We start from the raw sequence: 21958 nt of genomic DNA on the forward strand, positions 1-21958 counted from the left end.
TCTGAGCCCATCAAATTCGGGCTGTGGTGGTAGGGTTTGGTTAAAGTATAGGCCTGCATTTTCAAAGACGGTGGATTGAAGTAGACTTTTGAAATACACACTGTGGAACTCAGGGTTAGACTGGATAGGCAGTGCCATTGCCCCATGAACTGGCTTGTCCAGAATATACCCTATGATGCGTTCAAATAGCAGAATGTAAAGAGTCTTTAGAAATATGAATGAATCACTATTGTCTGATGAATTTTGTTTTTCCCAGCAGAGTGGTCAAAAATAAATTCATCTCTCTTTTTCATTCACGGGAAAGAAATTGTAGATAGTTTGGCATGAGAAGTTGTGATTGGGAAAAGCAGTCATATAGACACAGTGTCATGTCAGCAGTGTTCAGCTAGTAAGACTGTGAAAGTATTCATCTGGCGAGGGAGGAAAAATGTCTTGATGTCATCTTTGTTGCCTGGCAACAGCATTTTTTTTTCTCGTTTAGAGCAAGTCTTCGTTAGTTTAAAGTAGGTAATTGTTACTGACAATTTGAGAAGCAGGAGCTTAGAGGTAAGCTGTGTGAGTTTGATCTGTGGAAGGAATAATCTTTTGTCAAATGTTAGGCTTGGTGAGACTTTCTCTTTCTGAAATGAATAACTGTTTACAAATTATTAATCCATCTGAAAATGAATATCCCAAGTCACATAGCAGCCATTGAATCAGACATTTTCATCTTTACAGCATTATAATGTAGGAAGAACACCAAGTTGGTGGTGTTTTCAGATATGATTACTATACATGAAGTAGTTCAGATATGTATAATTGCTTTTTAGAATCCCTGTTTATGCTCATTATTATATTAGTGATAATTTTTGACAAGAGACTAAACACTAAGAAATTGATTAATAATATGAAGTTGGTTTGGTCTTTGAAATATCATTTAATTGTCCTATCCTTGCCAAGAATCTCATTTAATACACTCTAGAAAGGTGGAAATATGTCATGTTTTTGTAGATCTTTACGAGACGAAGATTTCCTAAACCCTCCCTTAACAAACCTTATTGTCTGGAAATTTGATTTTCCCTTGTTGCATGTAATTCTCTGCACTGTGGGCCCTTTGGCCCCATGAAGTAGTAGTTGCCAATTCCTCTTTTGCTGTCCGTTCTAATTAGAAAACAACAGGTGACTATTCTCCTTGGAAAAGCAATGTGGGTAGTAAAAAGTGATACTGAATCCCAATAAGACTGTTTAAATCCTGGTTTAGCCACTTACTCTGTAGCCGCTGGCAAGTCTCTAATCTAGTGCACATGTGTTTGCTCACAGGCTTGTAGAAACCTTGAAATGAAGTGAAATGTGTATGAACAATGCAGCAAGTTCCTGGCCTATAGTAACATTCAATAAACATTTTTCTTTTCCTTTCCTTTCCTTTCTGTGAATAATCTTTCATGAATATGAAGGCCATTTTTAGCATCCTGGTCTGTAGATAGTCCAGACTCAAGAAAAGTTAGAACATAAGAGCTCAATTTATAAATGAAAATATTAATCATAGAGAATTTAATTTCCCAGTGTCAACTAGCTAGTTAACATTAGAACTAGAACTCTCATTGTTCTGTGTTGATCAGAGCCCTTTCTTCTTATGTTTTATCTTATGCTTTCATTAATACAGCATTCTTTATCTAATTCAACTACAGGTTATTTATGAGTTTCTCTTAAGGTTAGACGCAGTGTGCTGGTGAGAGAGTAGGATAAGACCAGTGTCTCTCAGGTTGAATTAATGGTTTGCTTCCAGTACCAAAAGGTAGGCTGCGTTGAATCAAGTATTTTAAAATGTAATTGTACCATCTCGTGAACACAAAAGATTAAATTGATTTTCTTTCACTGTTGTACATCTCACTGTTTCTACTTTCTTTCTGCTACCACCATGCAAGGTATTTATAGCTTACAGTATAGATTTAGAGGTGTAGACAATGGTTTCTTTACAAATTGCTTCTGTGCCCATCATGATGCTGTGATTAATATGACTCAAGGGCCCTGTGCCACTGAATCGATTTCTTTCCAGGACTTCAGCTCTCTGCATGGGCCACCAACTTCTAAAATCCATACTGCTTAAATGTAGTGTTTCTAGAACCGCAGTGGGAGCACAATGGCAGATTTCCAGATGCAGCAGGAGCACCTATTTATAGAGCTGAACCTGCCATAATGTTCTTCCTCTTAGCCCTCACTCACATCTACTCCTCTTTCTGTGTTGTCTTTCATCTATAAGCCAAAACCCTGGGGGTTGTCCTGGATTTCTCCCTCTTGCCCTGTCCCTATATCCAAACCATCAGCAAGGCCTTTTGATTCTGAGTGTAACTCCAACTTGGTCTCATCTTCCACTGCCACTCACCTGCATCAGACCACCAACATCTAACTGATTTCTTGCTCTGGGTTGGGATTCTCAGTTTAGTGCCACAGTTTGCAACTGAAGAACTTTTTCTAAAGTGCAAATCTGAACAAATCTCCTCTGCTACAACTCCCCGAGTCCCCCAGTGTTCCCGGAATAATATCCAAATTTCTTAACACTTCGCGATCTGCCTTTGCTCCCCCCTCTCATTTTGTTCCTTATTTCTCTTCTTTCACCCCTCGCCCATCCCCCACCCCAGCAGCCCTGCAAGCTTTGCTCTGGTAAATAATTTGCAGTCAGTCCTTGGTGGTCTAATGTCTCAACTTTGCACATAACTTCTATTTCTGTTATGTGTGTCTTTCCATCTTTAACACTCTCTTCTCCCCAAAAGAAATGCATTACGTAGGTTGGATATGTTCAATAAATATTTGTTGAAGGACTGACCTTTGAATATCATTCTTGGAATAAGAAAAAGATTGTAACAGACTTGCAACAGTAACATACAGTTTTTTTCTCTTTCCTGAGTCCTCTATTTCTCTTGTTCTCTTGTTCATTTTGGGATTGCATTGTGTGATTTGCTACTTATTTTTTAAGAACACGGATCTTAATAATGGGAGTCAGAGCCTAAAATTATGTAAGTATGTGTTTACTAGTCAGAAAACATTTCCTGAGCACAAAATGTCAGGGAATAGGCTTTGGTCCTGCTGATACAAATGGTTCTCAAAGCACACAAGAAGAACCTGATTTCAACTGCAGGCTAGGAGAGTGTTTTCATATAATTACATGCACAATTCTTTTTTGAAAGATTTTGTAATATTCTTAATGTCAAGTGTTCCAAGTATCTGTTGCTTTGTAAAAAATATTTACCCTAAAACCTAGTGGCTAAAAATAACCACCATATCTCATGACTTTATGGATCAAAGATATGAGTAGAGATCAGCTAGGGATTTTGTGCTCCAAGTACTGTTGATTGAGACAACACAGAGAGAATCGTGCGGTGAATGAGCTGCTCTGGAGGCTCCAAAGTGGCTTCACTCTCATGCCTGGGACTGCTGGAAGACTGGACTCAGCTAGGACTGTTGTCCAGAACGCGTGCAAGTGGCATTTTTAGCTTGGCAGACTCAGAGTAGTGGACCACCTTACGTGGCCCCTCACGGGTTCCTGAGACAGTGTTCTGAATCTCTTAAGGCCTGTGCCTATAAACTGACAAAACATCACTTTCACTCTTTTCTGTTACTCAAAGCCATCACAAGACAGTAGAAGAAGTATTAAACAAGTTGCACCCGCCTGTAATCCACAACTGTGGAGAGATTTCAAGGTTGTGGGTGTAGCCTTTGGACTCTTCAATGTAATTTCTCCTTTGCTCACCATTCAGAAATGGTGTTAAGAAATTCTGTTAATATTTTAATGTGTATCTTGCCAAGATGTATATTTTTGCCCAATGTATATTATTTATTAAAAAAATTAAATCACATTGTGCATTTTACAACATTTATCTAAACAATATTTTGTGAGAATTATTTCCTATCACTAGACATTTTCCTATGGTGTTTGGTTTTGCATTACTCCTTAATATAGAATAATTCCTATTTTTTTGGACAATCTTTTAAACTCTAGTATAAACAATACTATGGTAAACATCCTTGATGCTTAATATTTGTGAGCTCTTACAAATATTTCCTTGTGTATATCCCTTAAAGTGGAACAACTGAGTTAGAGGCTATGCTCAACCTTTAAGAGTTTTTAGAAAAATTGCCATTTTTAAGGCTTTTTATAAGAATTGCCGACTCGCCTTTCAGAAATGCTGTATTGATTTGTAGAAACACTAACACTTATATAACAAAAGTGATTGTCTTTGGCTTGTGCGGGCAATCTGTCTCCCATCTACCACCTAACTGAGCTCTAGTCTTTCTGTCAATCTAGTGAATTGATTCTTGCTGTTCAGAAAGCCACAGGAATCTCTGTCGTTAACCAGCCATCCTAAAACAGCTCCCATCTGTCCATCATTTTCTCCCACGTCTCTCTCAAAGCCCCAAATTAAATAAACCTGATCATAAAACCTACATGGTGCTCAAATATTTAAGTAGATTCTATTTGCATTGTTGCGATTGGTTAACTTCTTTGTTTAAAGGTCCACGCTAGCTCACAACATCACTCAGACTAAAAACTTAAGGTTTTAAGAGGACTTTGAAGTAGTTTTACGTGAGCTGTCTCCTCACTACGTCTCTGACTTTATTTCCTGTTAATACTTTCCTCATTTGTTCTGCTTCAGTCCCAGTGGCTGCCTCACTGTTCCTCAAATACTCTAGGAATAAACCTACCTCGGTACCTTTGCACTTGCGGTTCCTTTCTCCTGGATTCTTTGTCCCTAGATATGTATAAGGCACACGTCCTCACTTCTTTCAAGTCTTTACTCAAATGTCACTTCTCAGGGAGTTTTTATCTGGCTACCCAGTTTAAAATTGCAATCCCTTCCCATCGCTTCTCATATCCTAGTCTCATATCCTATCTGTGCTTTCTTTATGTTCTTAGTGGTTATCACTCTTTGACATGCTGTATGTTAGACTTTTGAATGTTATTATTGTTTGTTTCCCCAATTAAAATGTGAGCTCCACAAAGGCAGGGATTTTGGTCACTTTTGTTTATTGCTCTATCCCCAGTTCTAATGACAGCACCTAGCACATAATAGCTGCTCAATAAATGTTTGCTAATAAGTGGTACGTACCACCATTACTTCCATTTGCAAGTATGAGAGACTGGACTCACTCCGTGTCACAAAGGTTTTTCTTCCTCTGCTGGGATGTAGTCTGGGTGAGCTCTATTTTCTTCTCTCCTCTGTATTCTACACGGGAACCTCATGAGTGGCACACTTATCTATGCCATTCTTCTGCTCTGAAAGAACTATGCGAACCAGGGCAAATGGTTTAAATTTTCTATGTTAGGCCTTAGTACTTTTCATCTGTTAAAATAATATTTCCTTTTCTCCCTATCAGCTTATAGTTGGATTAAATGCAATAATATAAACAAAAAGCACTTAGCACATGGTACATGGCATAACTCATGTTTGAAAAAATTATGTTTATTAGTTCTCTCTCCTTTTCTTCCTTTAGAATTTTTAAGGAAAATTCATTTAGGTAACAGCTCACTAATGCAATAAGGTGGAGTGCGGCAGTAAAAACACTAAAATAATAATGAAATATCTGTATTAGCTTCTCATGCAGTGTGAATATAAAACATACCAAGGTAACTTATTCTTCACAGCCTTCAATTTCCTGCCATCTTCTTCCTGGTTGTCTCTTATCTAAGGAAATTATGCTGGTGAATTGCTGAGCATTGTCTTTCTAAGGTTGGACCTCTTTGGAAAGATTTCTCCAAATGAAGTGTCCAATTCTTTTCTTCAAAGAGAATGTTCTGGTTTGTTCAATGTAGCCCTTTCCCAGTCAAAATGTGACATCTGGATTTCCTGTCTGCTTAGATAACTGCTAGCCAGTTAATTATAGCCTGGGCGGTGTGAAGCAGATGTTTTTAGAACGTCTTTGAAATGGGGCTTTGGGAGTCCTTTGGAGCTTGATTAAGGACTGCAGCGTGCCTGGGGCTTTCCCTAACTGGAAGCCTGTTCTGCACGTGGACCTGCTGGGAAGCCAGGGTGGTTATACAGTCTGTGTGCATGAATGTGTGAGCATGCATCTGTGTGCCTGCGGTGCACATTGATCAGTTCTTGGGTCTTGGGACGTTCAGGGGTATAAAGAGAGAAAACCAAAGTCTCTGTAACAACCATTATGGTCTTTCTCAACCCACTTTTGTCCTAACTGTGGCTGCTTATTATACTTAGATTCCTAGGAACTGTCATTTTGTCTGACTGTATCCTTTGCATGTCACTACCAACAGTTCATTTTTAATGCTCTAAATGAATATCAAAATAAAGTCAATAAGTGCTCACTTTGGCAGCACATATACTAAAATTGGAACGATATAGAGAAGATGAGCATGGCCCCTGCCCAAAATAAAGACAACAAGATGCTCAGATTATTAATGTTCAAAGTATAAACTTACATTATCTTCTTGAAGTAACTGAATGAATAATACTTTTCATTGCCCTTAAAATTCAGTCAAAATAATCATATAGAAAAATATGCTTTTCATAGTTCCTTTACAATCATAAACTACAACAAAACAGCTGAAGGTTAAAGGTTATGAGTATGTAATCACTATGAAAAGATGCTTAAGAATCTCAGGAAGGATGTATAGTGTCAACTTAGGCAGTAGATATTGACAGCGCTTCAGTTTCTTGTGTCTTTATTTAAGAGTAGGTTTTATTCTCCCTTCCTTTTCCCACACTCCCTTCCTCCCCGTTTTCAGAAGAACAGAGTGCCCATGTCTTTTATAAGAATCCACACTGAGATGAGATGAAGCAGGGTGCAGTTACAGTTTCATTGTTGCAGGGTTTTTTTTTTCTTTTAAGCAGCAGATACTAGAACCATGGATAGGTATTAGAGCCACTGGAAGGTACATTTGTACGTTCTAGAGCTATGTGGTGACAAGGGCTGAGAGGCCTTATGGTGTTGAGAAGTGTCAAGAGTTTGTACTTCAGGTAATCGGAGTGCCCCTACTGAGCACCTGAACTTGACAAGATATGCTTTAAAAATAGAAGATTGACTTCAGAAGCTGCTTCTCACCACGGTGGGAGGCAGAGCGGCAGCATCTTGAAGGGGACATCTCTTTTCCTAATGTGTCTTAGTACCTTCTGTTCTTCTTGTCACCTTGTTATGTCTGAGTACCTTCCTTTAAGCACCTCACTCTGCAGGGTTGCTTCCTGTCATCACCACTGCTCTCATCTCACTGCTCTTGCAGGGTAGCTGAGATAAATACTCAGACGTTTTCCAAAAGGCAAAGGGAAAAATGCTGCTAAATTTCCAAACCTGTGGATTTCCTCCCATGCTTTGATTGTGCTGTAGGGAGAATGCTCATAGCTGATAGAATGCCATGGTCATAAAATGCCTCCCGATTTTTTGTCATGATATGAAAGTGTTTGAGAATTCTTTGTCAAACACCAGCAATGTCTTCTCCGGTTACTCGCTGCTTCTCCTCAGCGGTGACCGTCTGGCTTAGCACCTTAAGCACTGGACTGTCACTCAGGAACTGGGTTTTAAAGTTCGAGAGTTTATCTTCTGTTATTGATACCAGCTGAGCCGCCATCAAAACGTGAATAATAAACTGAACTACTCTGGAAGGTAAAGAACAGTAATAAATTCTTCCCATCATTCTAAAGTGATATAAACACATGATAAATCATGGTGGAAACCAGAATGGAAGAAATACATTCTGAGTCCTTAGGAAGATAGATGTTTTTAATATCTTGGATTACTTTGGATCTGAATGGCTTGGCAGTTAATCCCTTGGGTGTATGTAGGTGTACATTTATGTGTATAATATTAAGCCAGTAGTTCTGAAATTTTTACAGTCAATACCCTCTTATCTTACCCTCCATAGAGACAAATCTCATATTCAAAATATTCTGGTGACTCCAAACTTGTATTTGCCAATAATAACGAATGCATCCTTTTATAAAAAATTATCAGTTTCAGAACTTATGATTATTATGTAATAGCTGCTGTTATTCTGACCGTTACAACTTGAGACAGAGAAGACAAATTTAACATTTCTGTTAATCAATGAAGGCTAATTGTGAATAAGTCTCTGGTCTTGAGGAAATAATCAGCATAAGATAAATAGCTTCCTTCCTAGGTTTTGGGCCTTCAGAAGTCCAGGAGCAACAGATTTAAGAGAAATTTGATAAAGCATTGGTAAATTCAGTTTTAGATGCAAATGTAGTTCTTAAAAAATTAGAATATGATACTGTTGATATATTTTAAAAAATCTTCATGTTACCTGTTCCAGAGACTAAACTATAAATAACAGAAATATTTTGCTCATTGCTGTTATTTACCCTGATAAAATAGCTTTAGGTGAGTTAAAAGAAAGCATCTTTTCTAGAGATTTTTCAGTTTTTAACATGTTTTGTAAAACTATCACAGTCGTTTAATTCTCCATCCTTCATCCTGCTGATCCACAACTGAAAACACTAGAGAGGCCTTTCTTTTCTTTAAAAGAAGCACTACTATATATATTATTCTAAATTTGTGTCCTTAAATTTTTAAAATGTCAATATCATATCAATTACTGGATGTGTTTCATTTTTAAATAGTTCATTTGGACCATTTATCTATTCCTCATGCAGTGAAATTCTGTGGAGGGAGGGGGCAGTGCAGGCACTGAAGAAACATCATGATCTCTAGTTGAAATATTAAATTATAAATAATATTTATTTCTCCAGAGACTGGTTCCCCAATTACAGCATCATGCATTGGATTAGGTAATTCTAAAACACCTCCTCCAGGGCAAGCAGGAAAAAGTGTTCCAGGATACAATGGTGAGAAATTACCCTGATTACTTGAAATATGTAATGCTAATAAATTTGGTATTTTTCTGTATTTAGTGTGAATTATATTGCTTGAAACATACTAGGTGCTTAATAAGTATTTGAGTGAATGCCTTGTATTAAAAATGTCTAACTTTTTGTGATAACTTTTGTTATCAGCCAATTTGATCAAAAGTAAGATTGTAGACTTCTAAGGACATATTCTAAATGACTGTCATAATATAAGGTAAGTTAAGCATATGTACGCGAGATTAACACTTATGGAATACATGCTAGGTGCCAAGAACTTTGCATACATCTTTTCAACAAATGCTGAGGTATATTTAATTTACCGATATTATTCACATTTTAGAGATGAGTTAGCTGGTGCCCAGAGAGACTAAATAACTTTCCTAAGGTAACACAGCTCATTAGGTCCTGAAGACAATGCAAACCATTATGTTTTATTTTGTTTGTTTGTTTCTGTTACAATAGCTGCAGTTTTTCCCATTATATATGCTATCTTTTAATTTAGAAGTGATGATAAAGCTTTTGAATCTTGTTGGCTAAAAAAAATGAATATAAAGATAAGGATTCTAAAAAGAAAAATAATTTCATCCTTGCTGGCAGTATGTGACAATGAGAAACACTATCTTTTCCATATTTGTTTTTAACTTATTGGTAGTGATTATAATAGTTCAATAATCCCCTGGATTTCACCTCCTAGTTGTATGTCTTATACAAGGTGACTTGTTTAAGTTATACATTGTTACACAAGTCAAACATTCCACTTCCTTATTTCTAAATGGGAATAATAGTGCTATATGCTTCATAGGGTTGCTGATGGAACACAATGAAGCACTAACATAGCACCTGCTGGTAGAAAGACTGAACTGAGTCTTAGCTGGTAGTGTCATTAATATTTCAGAGAAGCCAGAGGGGCTGACTTGATTTAGTCTTACACATTCATTTTACAGACAAGGAAAATGAGGTACAGAAGTTACGTTGTTTGCATAAAGTCGCACAATTTAGCTTAAACCCAGCATCTAGGAACAGAATATAATTCCTGCATACAGTTTGTATCTGCATGTAAATTACAAAATTTAGAGATGTGTTTTTGCTTCTCTAATGTAAAAATATTACATTTTCCTTCTAGGACAATGACTGGTTAAGGATCATTTGGTTTAACCTAGCAGATATATTTATAAAAAGACTTGTAAGATTTTTTTTTAAGGGCAAAAATAGATACTCTGTGAAGTCAGTGACTTCTCCGGGCATGGAAGGGTGAACGCAGCTTTATGAAATCTTCCCTTTGAACAGTTCTGTCATCCCTACTCCTTTTATTAGAAAAATTGCTTTTGTGTTGAACCATTTTTAGGGGCTGATGACTGTGGGAGATGTTAACTACGTTCCCTTTCAGTGTTTCAGTACCATTTTCATATCCAGCTGTAAGAAAGAGTTAAAGCTTTGATGCCTCATGGAATTTCAGTACAGATGTTTCTCATTGTCTGAAAGCCGTTGGCTTACAGACAGCACAGCTTAAATGCTACAACTAAAGTATAACCAAGGAAATAATGACCTTATGACGCATGATTTTTATGGTTATTCAGAGATTCAAAAGTATAATGTAACATTTACTATTATAATGTTAAAAAGCCATATCCTTTTGGGAAAGGAAAGAAAATCATTTTTGTGTGAAAAACATTCAACATAATGTAATACTTAATTTCACATTCATTGAGTATCTTATGCAAGGTTATCACTATATTTTTTTTCAAGTAATTATTGTACAACCCTATGAGAAGGGAATTTTTTCCACTTTTTAGATAGGGAAATAGGAGGGGTAATAGAGCAAGAATGTGTTCCAGGGCACATAGTAAATTGGCCACTGTACTGGGATCTGGGGAGACAAAGATGAATTATCATGGCTTCACCCTTAATGAGCTCACATCTAGTGAGGGACAGATACCTACACCGCTAATTATTGTCAGAAGAGAATTTTGAAACAAAGTGCTCTGGGAACACACAGGAGCAATTAAGTTTTTCTGGGGATAATGTTCTTCTTTTCTTATAGCATTTTTCAGTAGAGTAACCTGGATGGATGAAGCCACATAAAGGATCTATTAAAGCTTAAAACATGATGATATATCCTTACTCTAGTTTGTACTGAAGATTACTGCATGTGGATACAAGCTTTGGTCTCTTGAAATCCTTCAGGATTTTTACAGTGTAGCATAGAACACATTGGGATAATATTTGGGAAGGTTAAATTGACCTTAAAGCTCATAAGTGGATATTAAGCCTTAAATCAGAAAAAGGAGTTTGCCAGGCTTTTGAATTCTTTATTTTTATTGCTTGAAATATGTTTTGTCTGTGTTTTAACACTTTGTATCCTTTAATTTTTGAAAAGCCGAACATATTTTTAATATTTTTGACAGAATGGAGGGGTATTTTTGAATGGATATAAACGTAGATTTAAAAATTACCAGTGTATTTAAAATACTATGTCTTTATTTAAGGGTGATTCTGAGCAAAAATTCATTATCTAATTAAAAATTAAAAACATGTACACTTAAAATTTTCATTTTAGCTTATTTATGTACGCTTGTGGTCTCACAGGAATTAAAGGATGCCTTTTTAAAGCTAGAGTTTTGGGAAGCTGAATATAGAAATATTCGGAAACATTTAAGCCTTAAGTTTATGTGTTTTTATTCAATTATTTACTTATTTATTTTTAATATTTTACTTTCCAGTTATGATTTTGGATGACAACATGCAAAAACTGAAGGCTCGGTGTTTAGGAAACATTGTGGTAAAGTAAGCAAAATTTGCAGTGCTACTATTTAAAAGAGCAAGAATTGGTATGTAAAATTAAGAAAAAATAGAGTTGTTGCAATGATATTACTAGTGAAGAGGTTCCAGAAAAAGCTTGTAAATTGTTTGAGAATACTCAATGCCAGCTGTTGTAGTTTTAACATGGAAGCCCCATAAAGTGGAACCAATTTAGATAGGACTTGTAAAAACATAAATCTTGCATCTTTTAAAAAATATTTCTGATTATACGAGTAATGCATAGATGATAAAAGTAACTTAAGTACCAAAAATATAAAGAAGTAAATAAAGTTTCTGTACTCTGACCCTTCAGTAATACAGTGTTAATTTTGTAATATATATGACTTTCCACTTTTTGAAATGCGTTTTAGGTTGTTGGAACAACTTGGTTTATTCTCATGTATTCCTGTTTTTCCTTAACCCTGTCTCACAAGCATTTTAAATTTTACTCTGCCTTTTAAAAATGTTTATTCCCTTTCTAGGCCTCTTAGTCTTTTTTGAATATTTATGATTATAAATAATGCAGTATTGAACATCCTTTTTGTGTTGTCTATTCTTCTTTTCTGATAATGACAATAGTATGAATAAATTTCTAAAAGTGTGATTACTGGGTTAGATAATAGTACAATATATAATCCCTGACTCATCAAGTACCACAATTTCCTGCTAGCAGTTTTTATCATTGTTCATTTGATAGACGAAGTGCTAAAATTTGTAGTAAAAATATTCAAACGTACTTTCATTACATCAGTACTTTAAAATTGTTAAGCTAGCAGAAGCTGAATTGGAAGTTGATTAAGTTGGAGACACACAGTATGTGACATTTTAATAATTGATACAGGTAGCTTTATTGCTTCTGATTAGCATGATATTGGCATCTCTACTGATATGCCTTAAGTAGTAGAATTTGCCAGAATGAGCTCTTATGAATAAAGAACGTTGCATGTGCTTTTAAAAAAGTTTTATTTTCCTATTTATTTAAAAGAATTCTTATTACTTGGCATTCTCAGATTGGTATAAGATTTTTCTCAGATTAATAAAACATTTTAAGTTCTTTGAAAATTAAATGAAAAATAGTTATTTTAAAAAGAATGTATTTTTTCAAGTAGGGATACTTTAACCTTATAAAAGGCTAATAGAGGAGATGCACTATATGTATATTTCTTCTCAGATTTTTTATTGTTATCAGTAAACATGTGAACACTTTATTACTCTTTTTAATTTAAATTTTAAGACGTTGCTGGAAAATGGAAAAATGAATACTGAATATGCCATTTCTATTCATATTTTTCTGAATCAGAATCCATATTAACATAGAGCTGATTGAAATCTTCCCTGTGAGGGGGAAAACTGTTGGGGACAAGAGGAAGGCTTGCTAAATGATTAATCTGAACAAGATTGTGGATGGATGCTTGACTAGCTTAGGGAAGCACATGGTTTGTGAGAGCTTTTAAAAGCACTCTAGCAGCTTACATTTTTCAATAACCCCTAACTCTAAGTGAGTCATCTATTTCATAAAGCAATGTTCGCAAGATCCCAAAGGTGGCGTTTGATGCCAGTAGTGTTTTAAACCCGTCATGCATCCTGTCACTCTAATTATCAGTGGCCTCACCCCACATCCATTCAGAAATAATAAAGCACATAAACTATAATTTTTTTTCTCATAGCCATTAGTGTTACTTCAAGTACTTGAAAATAACAGAACTGTTTATTGCCTTAAAACATTCTGTGCTTTAGGTTGTCACCAATTCAGAAAGATTTTCTTCCCTCTCTATTCCTAAACAGGGAATGTTATTGTACAGATCTCGGATTCTGAGATTTCATTATAAATTATTCGATGATACAATATATTATGACATGCAGTGGTCTTTGATTCATCCCTTAAGTTAATAGTGAAACTAGGTATTTGAAAATATTATATATATAAAATTATATTCAAAAAGTAAGGTAGAAATAATGAGAAAAAAAGTTACCACCAAGATCTCTCTTTTTGTAATAGAACAGTCTTGAAACCTTATTTCGGGAACTCCTTTTTATCTGTGAGAGTAAGGATTTCCTTTTGAAACCCTCATCTCCAGTAGCCATTCCAGTCTAACTCATTGACCTGAAAATTTTTCATGCGTCCCAATAGCTGCTTGCAGTATGCATAGGATGTTTTTGTATTTAATCAAGAAGACTTGCTTGTATCCATCTATAGCTATTCTGTATGCTTTGAAGGGACACACATCATTCATCCAGAATGGAAAATGGCTGATGAATGCTTTTTAAGAGTACATAATAGATATATGTTTAATTGAATTAAGGGAAGGGAAAAAGCACACCTTCTTGCCTTAATAAAAATTACCGTGGTTTAAAAAAGCAGTGTGTAATTTGAGAAGAGAATAATTTTTTCCATGTAGACCATATTCTAAAGGTCTGTGATCTGAAAAGCAGGGTACTTTCCAGGGACCAGCTACCTGAGTCCCCAGAACCACTTGGTGGACTTTTAAAGGTGTTTGATGAGAGATTATATATGGTTTCCAGGGTTCACAAAATATCTGAAATTCTAATGTCTAAGAAACTTGAAAAATTTATAATCAAAATGAATATATATTTAATTGAAAATCTATAAACTTTAACATCATAACAACTTCATTGTCAATTTAGTCTTCATAAATTTTTCATTTTATTTGCAAACAATTTTTAGGTTGTATTTTCTTACTTCCCATGATTCCTGAGTATGTACAGTGATTGCTAAGAAATAATAACCAGTGGTAAACTATAGGTGTGGCTTCTTGCCGTATGATTTCAAAAGCAAAAATATAACCTTTTCTTTTTCAGAAAAAGTTCTAGTTTATATGGTGTATTGCTATATTATACTATCTTTGCATGGATATGAGGTGAGGCCATCAATAATAAGAATGTCTCTGTCCCGGGCTTCCCTGGTGGCGCAGTGGTTGAGAGTCCACCTGCCGATGCAGGGGACACGGGTTCGTGCCCCGGTCTGGAAAGATCCCACATGCCGCGGAGCGGCTGGGCCCATGAGCCATGGCCTCTGAGCCTGTGCGCCCGGAGCCTGTGCTCCGCAATGGGAGAGACCACAACAGTGAGAGGCCCGCGTACCACAAAAAAAAAAAAAAAAAAAAAAAGACTCTGTCCCTAAGAGGCTTAAAACAGATATGGCATTAAAAGCTACTGTGGGGAGAGACCGCCAGCCAGAGATAGATGTCCATTCTTCTCCATTATTCATGCCCATGCTTTTCTTTATTACTTGTATAATAATTAAGTGGAATATTCTTTGAAAGAAAAATATTCCCTAATGCTACTTATGTTCACTAATTATACCTGTAGTGATTAGAAAGAATAGAGAGAAAAAGCTGCATAGAATATTTGAAATGTATGGGGTTCAAACTACATTAAAGTAAGTCAGTAAAAAATTACATCTCACTGTTTTAATCCCAAATTTTTATTTATTTATTTATATATTTTTTTGCGGTACGCGGGCCTCTCACTGTTCTGGCCTCTCCCGTTGCGGGGCACAGGCTCCGGACGCGCAGGCTCAGCGGCCATAGCTCACGGGCGCAGCCGCTCCGCGGCATGTGGGATCTTCCCGGACCGGGGCACAAACCCGTGTCCCCTGCATCGGCAGGTGGACTCTCAACCACTGCGCCACCAGGGAAGCCCCCAAATTTATTTTTTGTAAATACAGTTATAGCTTCTTGTTTCACTGTAAAATCTGTTATAAATAGTGTAAGTATCATTTGAAATTATCTTTCTCTGGCAGTTTCTTTAAAATCTGAAGCTATAATCATATATCTAAGTTTTGCAAGGTACTAAGCATAATGATTCATTTTATCATATTAAGATGACTCATCCCCAAACCAGAAATAATGATATGTGGTAATTTTGAAAAAACCTCTTGATCCATTTCAGCTCTTTTAACTCCTTTGTTAAGGCTTTCTAGAAATCTCTGTTTTGCTCCTCTGGGGATCCCTAAACTAGAAGGTAGACATTTAAGTGATTCCTAAACTACTGTAGACCCTAGGATGTAATAAACATGAATCTTGCAGTTCTTGTAGATTACTTGCTTTCAAAGGATTTATCTTTCTAGTACAAGAGCAAACTGTATGCCTGCATGGTAGAAAATTCTTCTGATTTTGAAACTTAACTCCAGGCACTTAATTTTGTGGGAAAATTATGATACCTGAATTGCTATGAATACAAAATGTTCATGAATTTTAGAAGGTGCTTCTGTAATTGCAACCAGAGCTTCAAAGTGCAGAAATATGAGTCAGTGATTTCCAGGCAACACCGTGCAGGGCATGAGAGAAAAGGTTAACTGCAATGCCTTCCTCAGTACCACAGTGCTCACTGTTATTAAAGCCATAGGTCTCTGACTCTTCCTGATTCGTGGGTACACATTTTTCTCTGACCAGACACGGTTGTTGCTATTGGAAGTGCAGCTTGTCTGCCTCCTGCTCTGTCCCACTGGCCTGTGCCCTGCAGGCAGTGATGGGATGCCAGGGAGCTGGATGGCCTTGTCTAAGTGGCTTTTACTCTGGTGCCTGCCGATTTCTCGGCCTCCAGATATTGAACACTTGGTCCTTAATGATGTTTGTTCACATCCTTATAGTTTTGCAGGAGTGATTTGGTCACTTACTGTGCTGCTGTTTGGGAGAGGATCAGTACGGCTTTCCTTCACCAGTGTATCCTTTGAATAAACCAAGGATGTCGTGTAATTGTAATCCCATTCCTTTCTAAATCTCCTCTGCAGATTTTAGTATGATCTTTTATTAGTCTTACAACAACACTGTGCGGTAGGCAGTGGGACAGATATTATCTCATTTTCGACATGGGAATCTGAACATCATTAGCAGTTACACAGCTAGAACTCAGATTTCTAACCCAGTTGTTTGTCTGCCCAGAGAGAAAGAAATTATGGCCTAATCAGTCTCTTCTGGGGAGATGAAAAGCAGCTTCATAGGAAAATCACAAGTAAAGCCTAAAGACCCTGTAGGAAATACTGGGAGTGCAAAGTTGGGGTCTAACTCCAGAATTCTCTAGGGAACAGGAGTTTTGTCTTCAATTTACAGTATTTGTGTTGCAAATGGCTATTTCTGATGGAGCAGTGAGTACAGACTGTCCTTTATCTGGGATTGGAGGCATCTAGGAGTTTTATTTATTTCAGATTGGTCAGGGATGTTTACCTTCTACAGTGATGGACATTCTCTTCCTTCATTAGCTATTTAAGGATTTCTCTATGATACCTCCCCCTCAACACACACACACACACACACACACACACACACACACACACACACACACACACACACATTACTGCTGCCTCAGTTATTTCTCTTACAGCTTAAGAATGTTCTCTTTGGAAAGGGTTTTCTCTAAGAGGAACTCCTCATTCACAATTGGATAGTTTGTAACAAAACTCACCTTTTCACTCTGTTTGGGAAGAGTTAGGAAAGGTATCACAGGGTGGTAACATTTGATCTTGCATTTGAAGGATGACGATAGGCATTTCCCGACATATTTCTTAGTATTTTCAGAAAATTTCCTTCCTTCTGCCAGTCCAATTTTTATGTTATTTATGTTTTATGTGAATTTTTATGTTATTGTAACTACAGAAAAAAAAGTATTTTTTTCTAGAACTTTAGAAATAGAGCCCCAATGCACTCGCTATTCCAGAAGGAAAACCTGCATTTAATGTTGAATAATCATTAGGTTAGCAAAAAGAAAAGCATTAATTTCAAATACTGCAAAAAAATTCTGCTCTATTTCATATACACTTAACTTCTTTCTGGAGATTATTGCTTCTCTTCTCACATGTTTTACTTCATATATATATGAAGTACATATGTGTGTGTGTGTGTGTGTGTGTGTGTGTGTGTGTATGTACACACTTCCAATTCTGGAACTCCCTTTTCTTTTCTGCTTTTCTTCAGGACCAATAAATGGCATTTTCCAAGGTACCTTCTTTAGAGTCTCTTTTCAATTTTGAAATAACATCTGAATTTTTAGACACCGGGCTTTATTAGTGAAGAATGGATAGCGTTCTCTTATTTTATACTACTAATTACCAATCGTAATTTCATATCTTGCTTTCCAGCCTGTTCCTCAGTTAGACTTGGGGATAATGAAGAAGTTTTCTAGGGACATCTCTAAAATGACTTGGGACCAGATACATATGCCATTTGCAGCAGGTCCATACCTTGGCTGGTGATAAAAACTTCCCTTCCAAGAGTTCCTGTCAGTATAGGATTTAACCATCTGCTGTAAAACTTGCCTGACAAATATCTTAAATGTTTACATTTCGATGTTATGTCATTAATTTAATGGAATAGACATCATTCATTACAGTCTTTCTCCCTATATGTATTCTAAAAATTACTAAATTTCTTGTAAATACACAATATTCCAGGATCTCCACGCATCTCAGATAATAGTTTATATATTCTTTCCATTAATGTCTAACACAGTGATTTAGGAATACCAAGCACTCAACAAATACTTGACTGAATAAAGAAAATGCATGAGTTAATGCATGCATACATGAATGATGCTCAAATTAGATGCTCAAATAATTCTTCTGGTGTTTTCTTCTCTAACTCTCAAATCTCCACCCTCTCTCCATTGGCTACTCTGCCCAACTTTTCCCCATCCTAAATCAGCCTGCCTCTCTGCATTAAACCCTGACTTACATCTCTCCTTCCAGTCACCTGCAAACTTTTAAAAAGTATAGTCTAACCTTACTGCCTGCACTTACTTTCCTGCTTACTCCTTGATCACTCCAGTTCTTTCAGCTCCACTCTGCAGAAATGGCGATCCTGGGGGAGATTCACAGCATCTCAGTCACTAAGTTCCATGACCTCTGTTGAATCCACTTTCAAACAGAATTTGCACTTCACTTCACCTTGTTGAACGCTCAGTCATTATTAAAACTCTGCTCTGGAGGCCCCTCACATACTATCCTGGTTCTCGTACAGTTGTGATTTGGTTATTTTTGTTCATGGTCTTTTTTTCCTTGGTCCCTCTTTAATACTGTGTTTGGCCTTGGATTTCTCCTTCCTATTCTGTAATCTCTTCCTGGATATACCTTGCTATGTTATACTTAATTCCCAAGGTCTATAGGTATATCCAAACTTATGAAGACCTTTCTCACACATGATATAAATATCCCTACGGTCCCTGTTCTTCAGAAGATTTATGCAAATATTTAAAGTTTTGTGCAACAGCTGAGAAAGCTGGTATCCTTAAAGCTTATTATTTATTTGTTTGTTTATTTTGGAGGATGGCTACCTCTACTTGTAATCCTCTAGGCTTTAATGAATTACAAGAATATAATCTATATGTTACTAATTGCTAGTACCAAATTTTTTTCAGGAAGAGAAAACACAGGTTATCAGGCCATCTTCTTTTAAGAATGGAGATTGCAAACTTAACCAACTTCTGGGAAGTGTAAGATTTCCTTTTCTCTCCAGTAACACCCTTACCGGAAAATGCTAAACTCTTGGTCTCACGTGCACACACTGAATTAGATACATTCTAGGCCACCAGGAAACTCAGCTCACATTCAATACACTAAGTACTAACTCATTTGGATATTATTGCAAACACCCAGAAGTCTCTGCTGTGAAGAGGCGGTACGTGGTTGCCGGTGAACCAAAGTCTTAGCTTTGGGGTAGATAAAACGGATGAGACACTGCTTTAACAATATGCCCTTCTATGTGCATTGTTCTTCGTATGGGCAGTGTTTTGTGTTTACGGATTTGGATCAGGATATCTGTGTGTTCGTGTATCTGTGGAGCTAAGGAACAACTGCTGCCACTCGACCTGGTGTGTACATTCAAACTTATCTCAGACCGCACCACTCTCTGTTGTCCCCAGTACAGCCTGAATGTTAGTTGCCATTTATTATCACAGTTGCCTTTTTATTCTTATTGTAGGGAGGTATTTTCTTATACCCAAGCGTCTGTTAAAAGAATATCTCCATGAAACACAGAAAGTACTATATATTGTGGTACATTTTTGGGGAACAACTGAAAATTATTTCTTACTTAATATGCAAGCGGAATGCATCTCTGTCAGGTTTATTGTTCTAGTTGTATATTTTGAGTATAGTAGGCTTCACTCATTAATGTTTCCTCTTGTGGCCCATGTTGGCTTTTGATTTGTCATTTCTTCTTAACGTCCTCTTCATTTGTTTACCCTCAGCATCCTGTAAATGCTGCTAAATAAATGATTTTTAGCGGTTGCCATATTCACATTGTATTTCAATGTGTAATGATGATTTTTACACTTGTTATAAAAATATTAACAATTAAACAGATAAAGTGAAATTATATACAAGGTTCATTCGAAAGATTAACATAGAAAAATCAGGTAGAAGGACCTGAAGGGATCATCTGCTTCAGCTTGCTGCCTTCCTGCAGGTTTAGTGATGAACAGTAACAGTAACAACAGCAACAGCAACAATATAGCAGCATCTCTGTAGTTTTGGGTTTTTTTTTCAGGTTACAAAATGCTTTCGCATGCATTTTATGAAATTACGGGAGGTCCAGAAACACTGATGTAGCCTTTTTTCCTCCATCTTAAAATATTACAAAAAAAAAACCTAGCAAGGGGGGACCTATGGGTAGGCCAGACATAGAGGCAATGGGCAATCCCAGCTGGGCAGCTGATCCCACTGGTAAGAGCATTTTCTGCCTGACAGAATGTGAGAATACAGTTGAGTGTCTCAGAAGTCTAATATTGGGGTAGAAGGTGTGTGATGTTGCCTCATGTTGGCAGTAACCATGTCTACTTCATTTTCCATTTTCTCACATCTGCACTGTGAAGTCACCACTTCACTTGGTGTTTTTTGTGAGTACAGGAGGGTAGGGTTTTGAAAATCTTTAAGTTTTACAGTATCTAAATTTCCAAACTATAAAGCATCTAAAAAGTTTCCTGAAAATACACTGAGCGGTTATTTTCGTTAGGTAATACTTCCTACAGGGAACCGATATGAGAATTCATTTGTTTACATAAAGATAGATAGATAGACAGATGGGTGATAGATAAAGATTAAGCCCTTATTGTGTGTATAACACCTGTTTCATACTATGGAGGAATGAAAGAAATATAAGAGGAAATCGATTGAAAAGAACAGATATACGCTACCTTCTACTTTATATGCTCACCTATCTTCATGTGTTCATAGGTGTTAGAAATCTCATAGGTCTGGATGCTCATGAAAAGAAAGAACAGAAGAGAGAAGAGTGAGAGGGAATTCTCAGAGTGGGGAGGCACATTGATTGTGAAGATAAAGACTGTTTGTGGGATGTTTAATTGGAACATCTTATCACAAAGAGACTGGCAAAGGTGGCAGTTAGCACCTTGATACTTCAAAAAAATAGATTTATTTGCCTATGGTGGAAGGATATTTCTCTCAAAAAGTAATGCATTCAGTGATGCATTTTTGGTTCCTTTTTGCAGATGTTATGCTTCTTACTGAAACAATGATTGATGCTAATAACTATTTGAATGCCAGATGTGTGTGCCTTTTGTGCCCTTCCCAGGAACCAGTCATCCCTTCGTGACTTTGCTATGTCATGGTCAACCACTTCAGCCTCAGTTAGACATGATCTGTCCAGTGGATTTAGGGGTTACAATTCAATGTGGGATTTGAATTGTAATTGTCCATCGCAGTGAAAAACTGTTAGTTCTAATCAATCTGTCTTTATTACCATTTTCATCATAATTCTCACTGCTCTGTTTTTATATAAGGTTGCCATTACCACCTGGAGCTTTTTCAGGACTCTGGAAGAATCAGGAGGCATTCAAGCATTTATACTTTGAAAAATTTCCTGTAAGAACTTTATTGTACTTTTTTTTTTAAATCATCTTACACACTTCTCTATAGTTCTTGCCTATTAAGTTGAGTGGCTGGCTTTTAGAATCATGGATCACAAAGCAACTTTTAAAGGTTATTTGGACCAGTTTCCAGATCTCAGGGATAAGAATGCCCAAACCTCAAATGTCTAAATAAGTCATTTTAATATTTTTTATCAATCTCTGGACGTAGAAATTTCTCCGTTTCTCTTAGCAGCTTTTTCTGAAACGTAACAGCCTTTCATATCAAGAAACGTTTTGTTAAATTAAAACTTCTGGGGACTTTCTGTATGATTTCTCACATTGGATTCCTCTGCACAGACTGAGAACATCTGATCAGAACTGGACACTGTCATTAGAACCTCTTTACCTCCTCTCCCCCGGTTATGTGAGCAAAATTTGTTCTGTTTGCCAGAAGTTGTATTTTTTTAAATCCCTTTAGCTATTACTGACATTCTTTCCTGAGTGTCCTCTGAGTTCTTTATTTTATA

General features: G+C 36.6%; 1 protein-coding gene and 1 non-coding gene across 8 annotated transcripts in view; both read left to right on the forward strand.

Moving 5' to 3' along the window:
- Positions 1–21958, forward strand: part of ACSS3 (acyl-CoA synthetase short chain family member 3) — a 151095-nt gene that overhangs the window by 104288 nt on the left and 24849 nt on the right. For all 7 annotated transcript variants that reach the window (XR_009521233.1, XM_060025308.1, XM_060025309.1 and 4 more), the window contains 3 exons: positions 8694–8789; positions 11531–11594; positions 21363–21444. Coding sequence is in view for 6 of the 7 variants with exons in the window: in XM_060025308.1 (XP_059881291.1) it covers positions 8694–8789; positions 11531–11594; positions 21363–21444 (242 nt within the window). In the remaining variant the exon portion in view is untranslated. The remainder of the gene's footprint in view (positions 1–8693; positions 8790–11530; positions 11595–21362; positions 21445–21958) is intronic.
- Positions 6292–6393, forward strand: LOC132434609 (U6 spliceosomal RNA). Its single transcript, XR_009521333.1, has one exon. It is a non-coding gene; the product is annotated as a U6 spliceosomal RNA (small nuclear RNA).

This window comes from Delphinus delphis, chromosome 11 (assembly GCF_949987515.2).
Source record: "Delphinus delphis chromosome 11, mDelDel1.2, whole genome shotgun sequence".
Classification (NCBI taxonomy): Eukaryota; Metazoa; Chordata; class Mammalia; order Artiodactyla; family Delphinidae; genus Delphinus; species Delphinus delphis.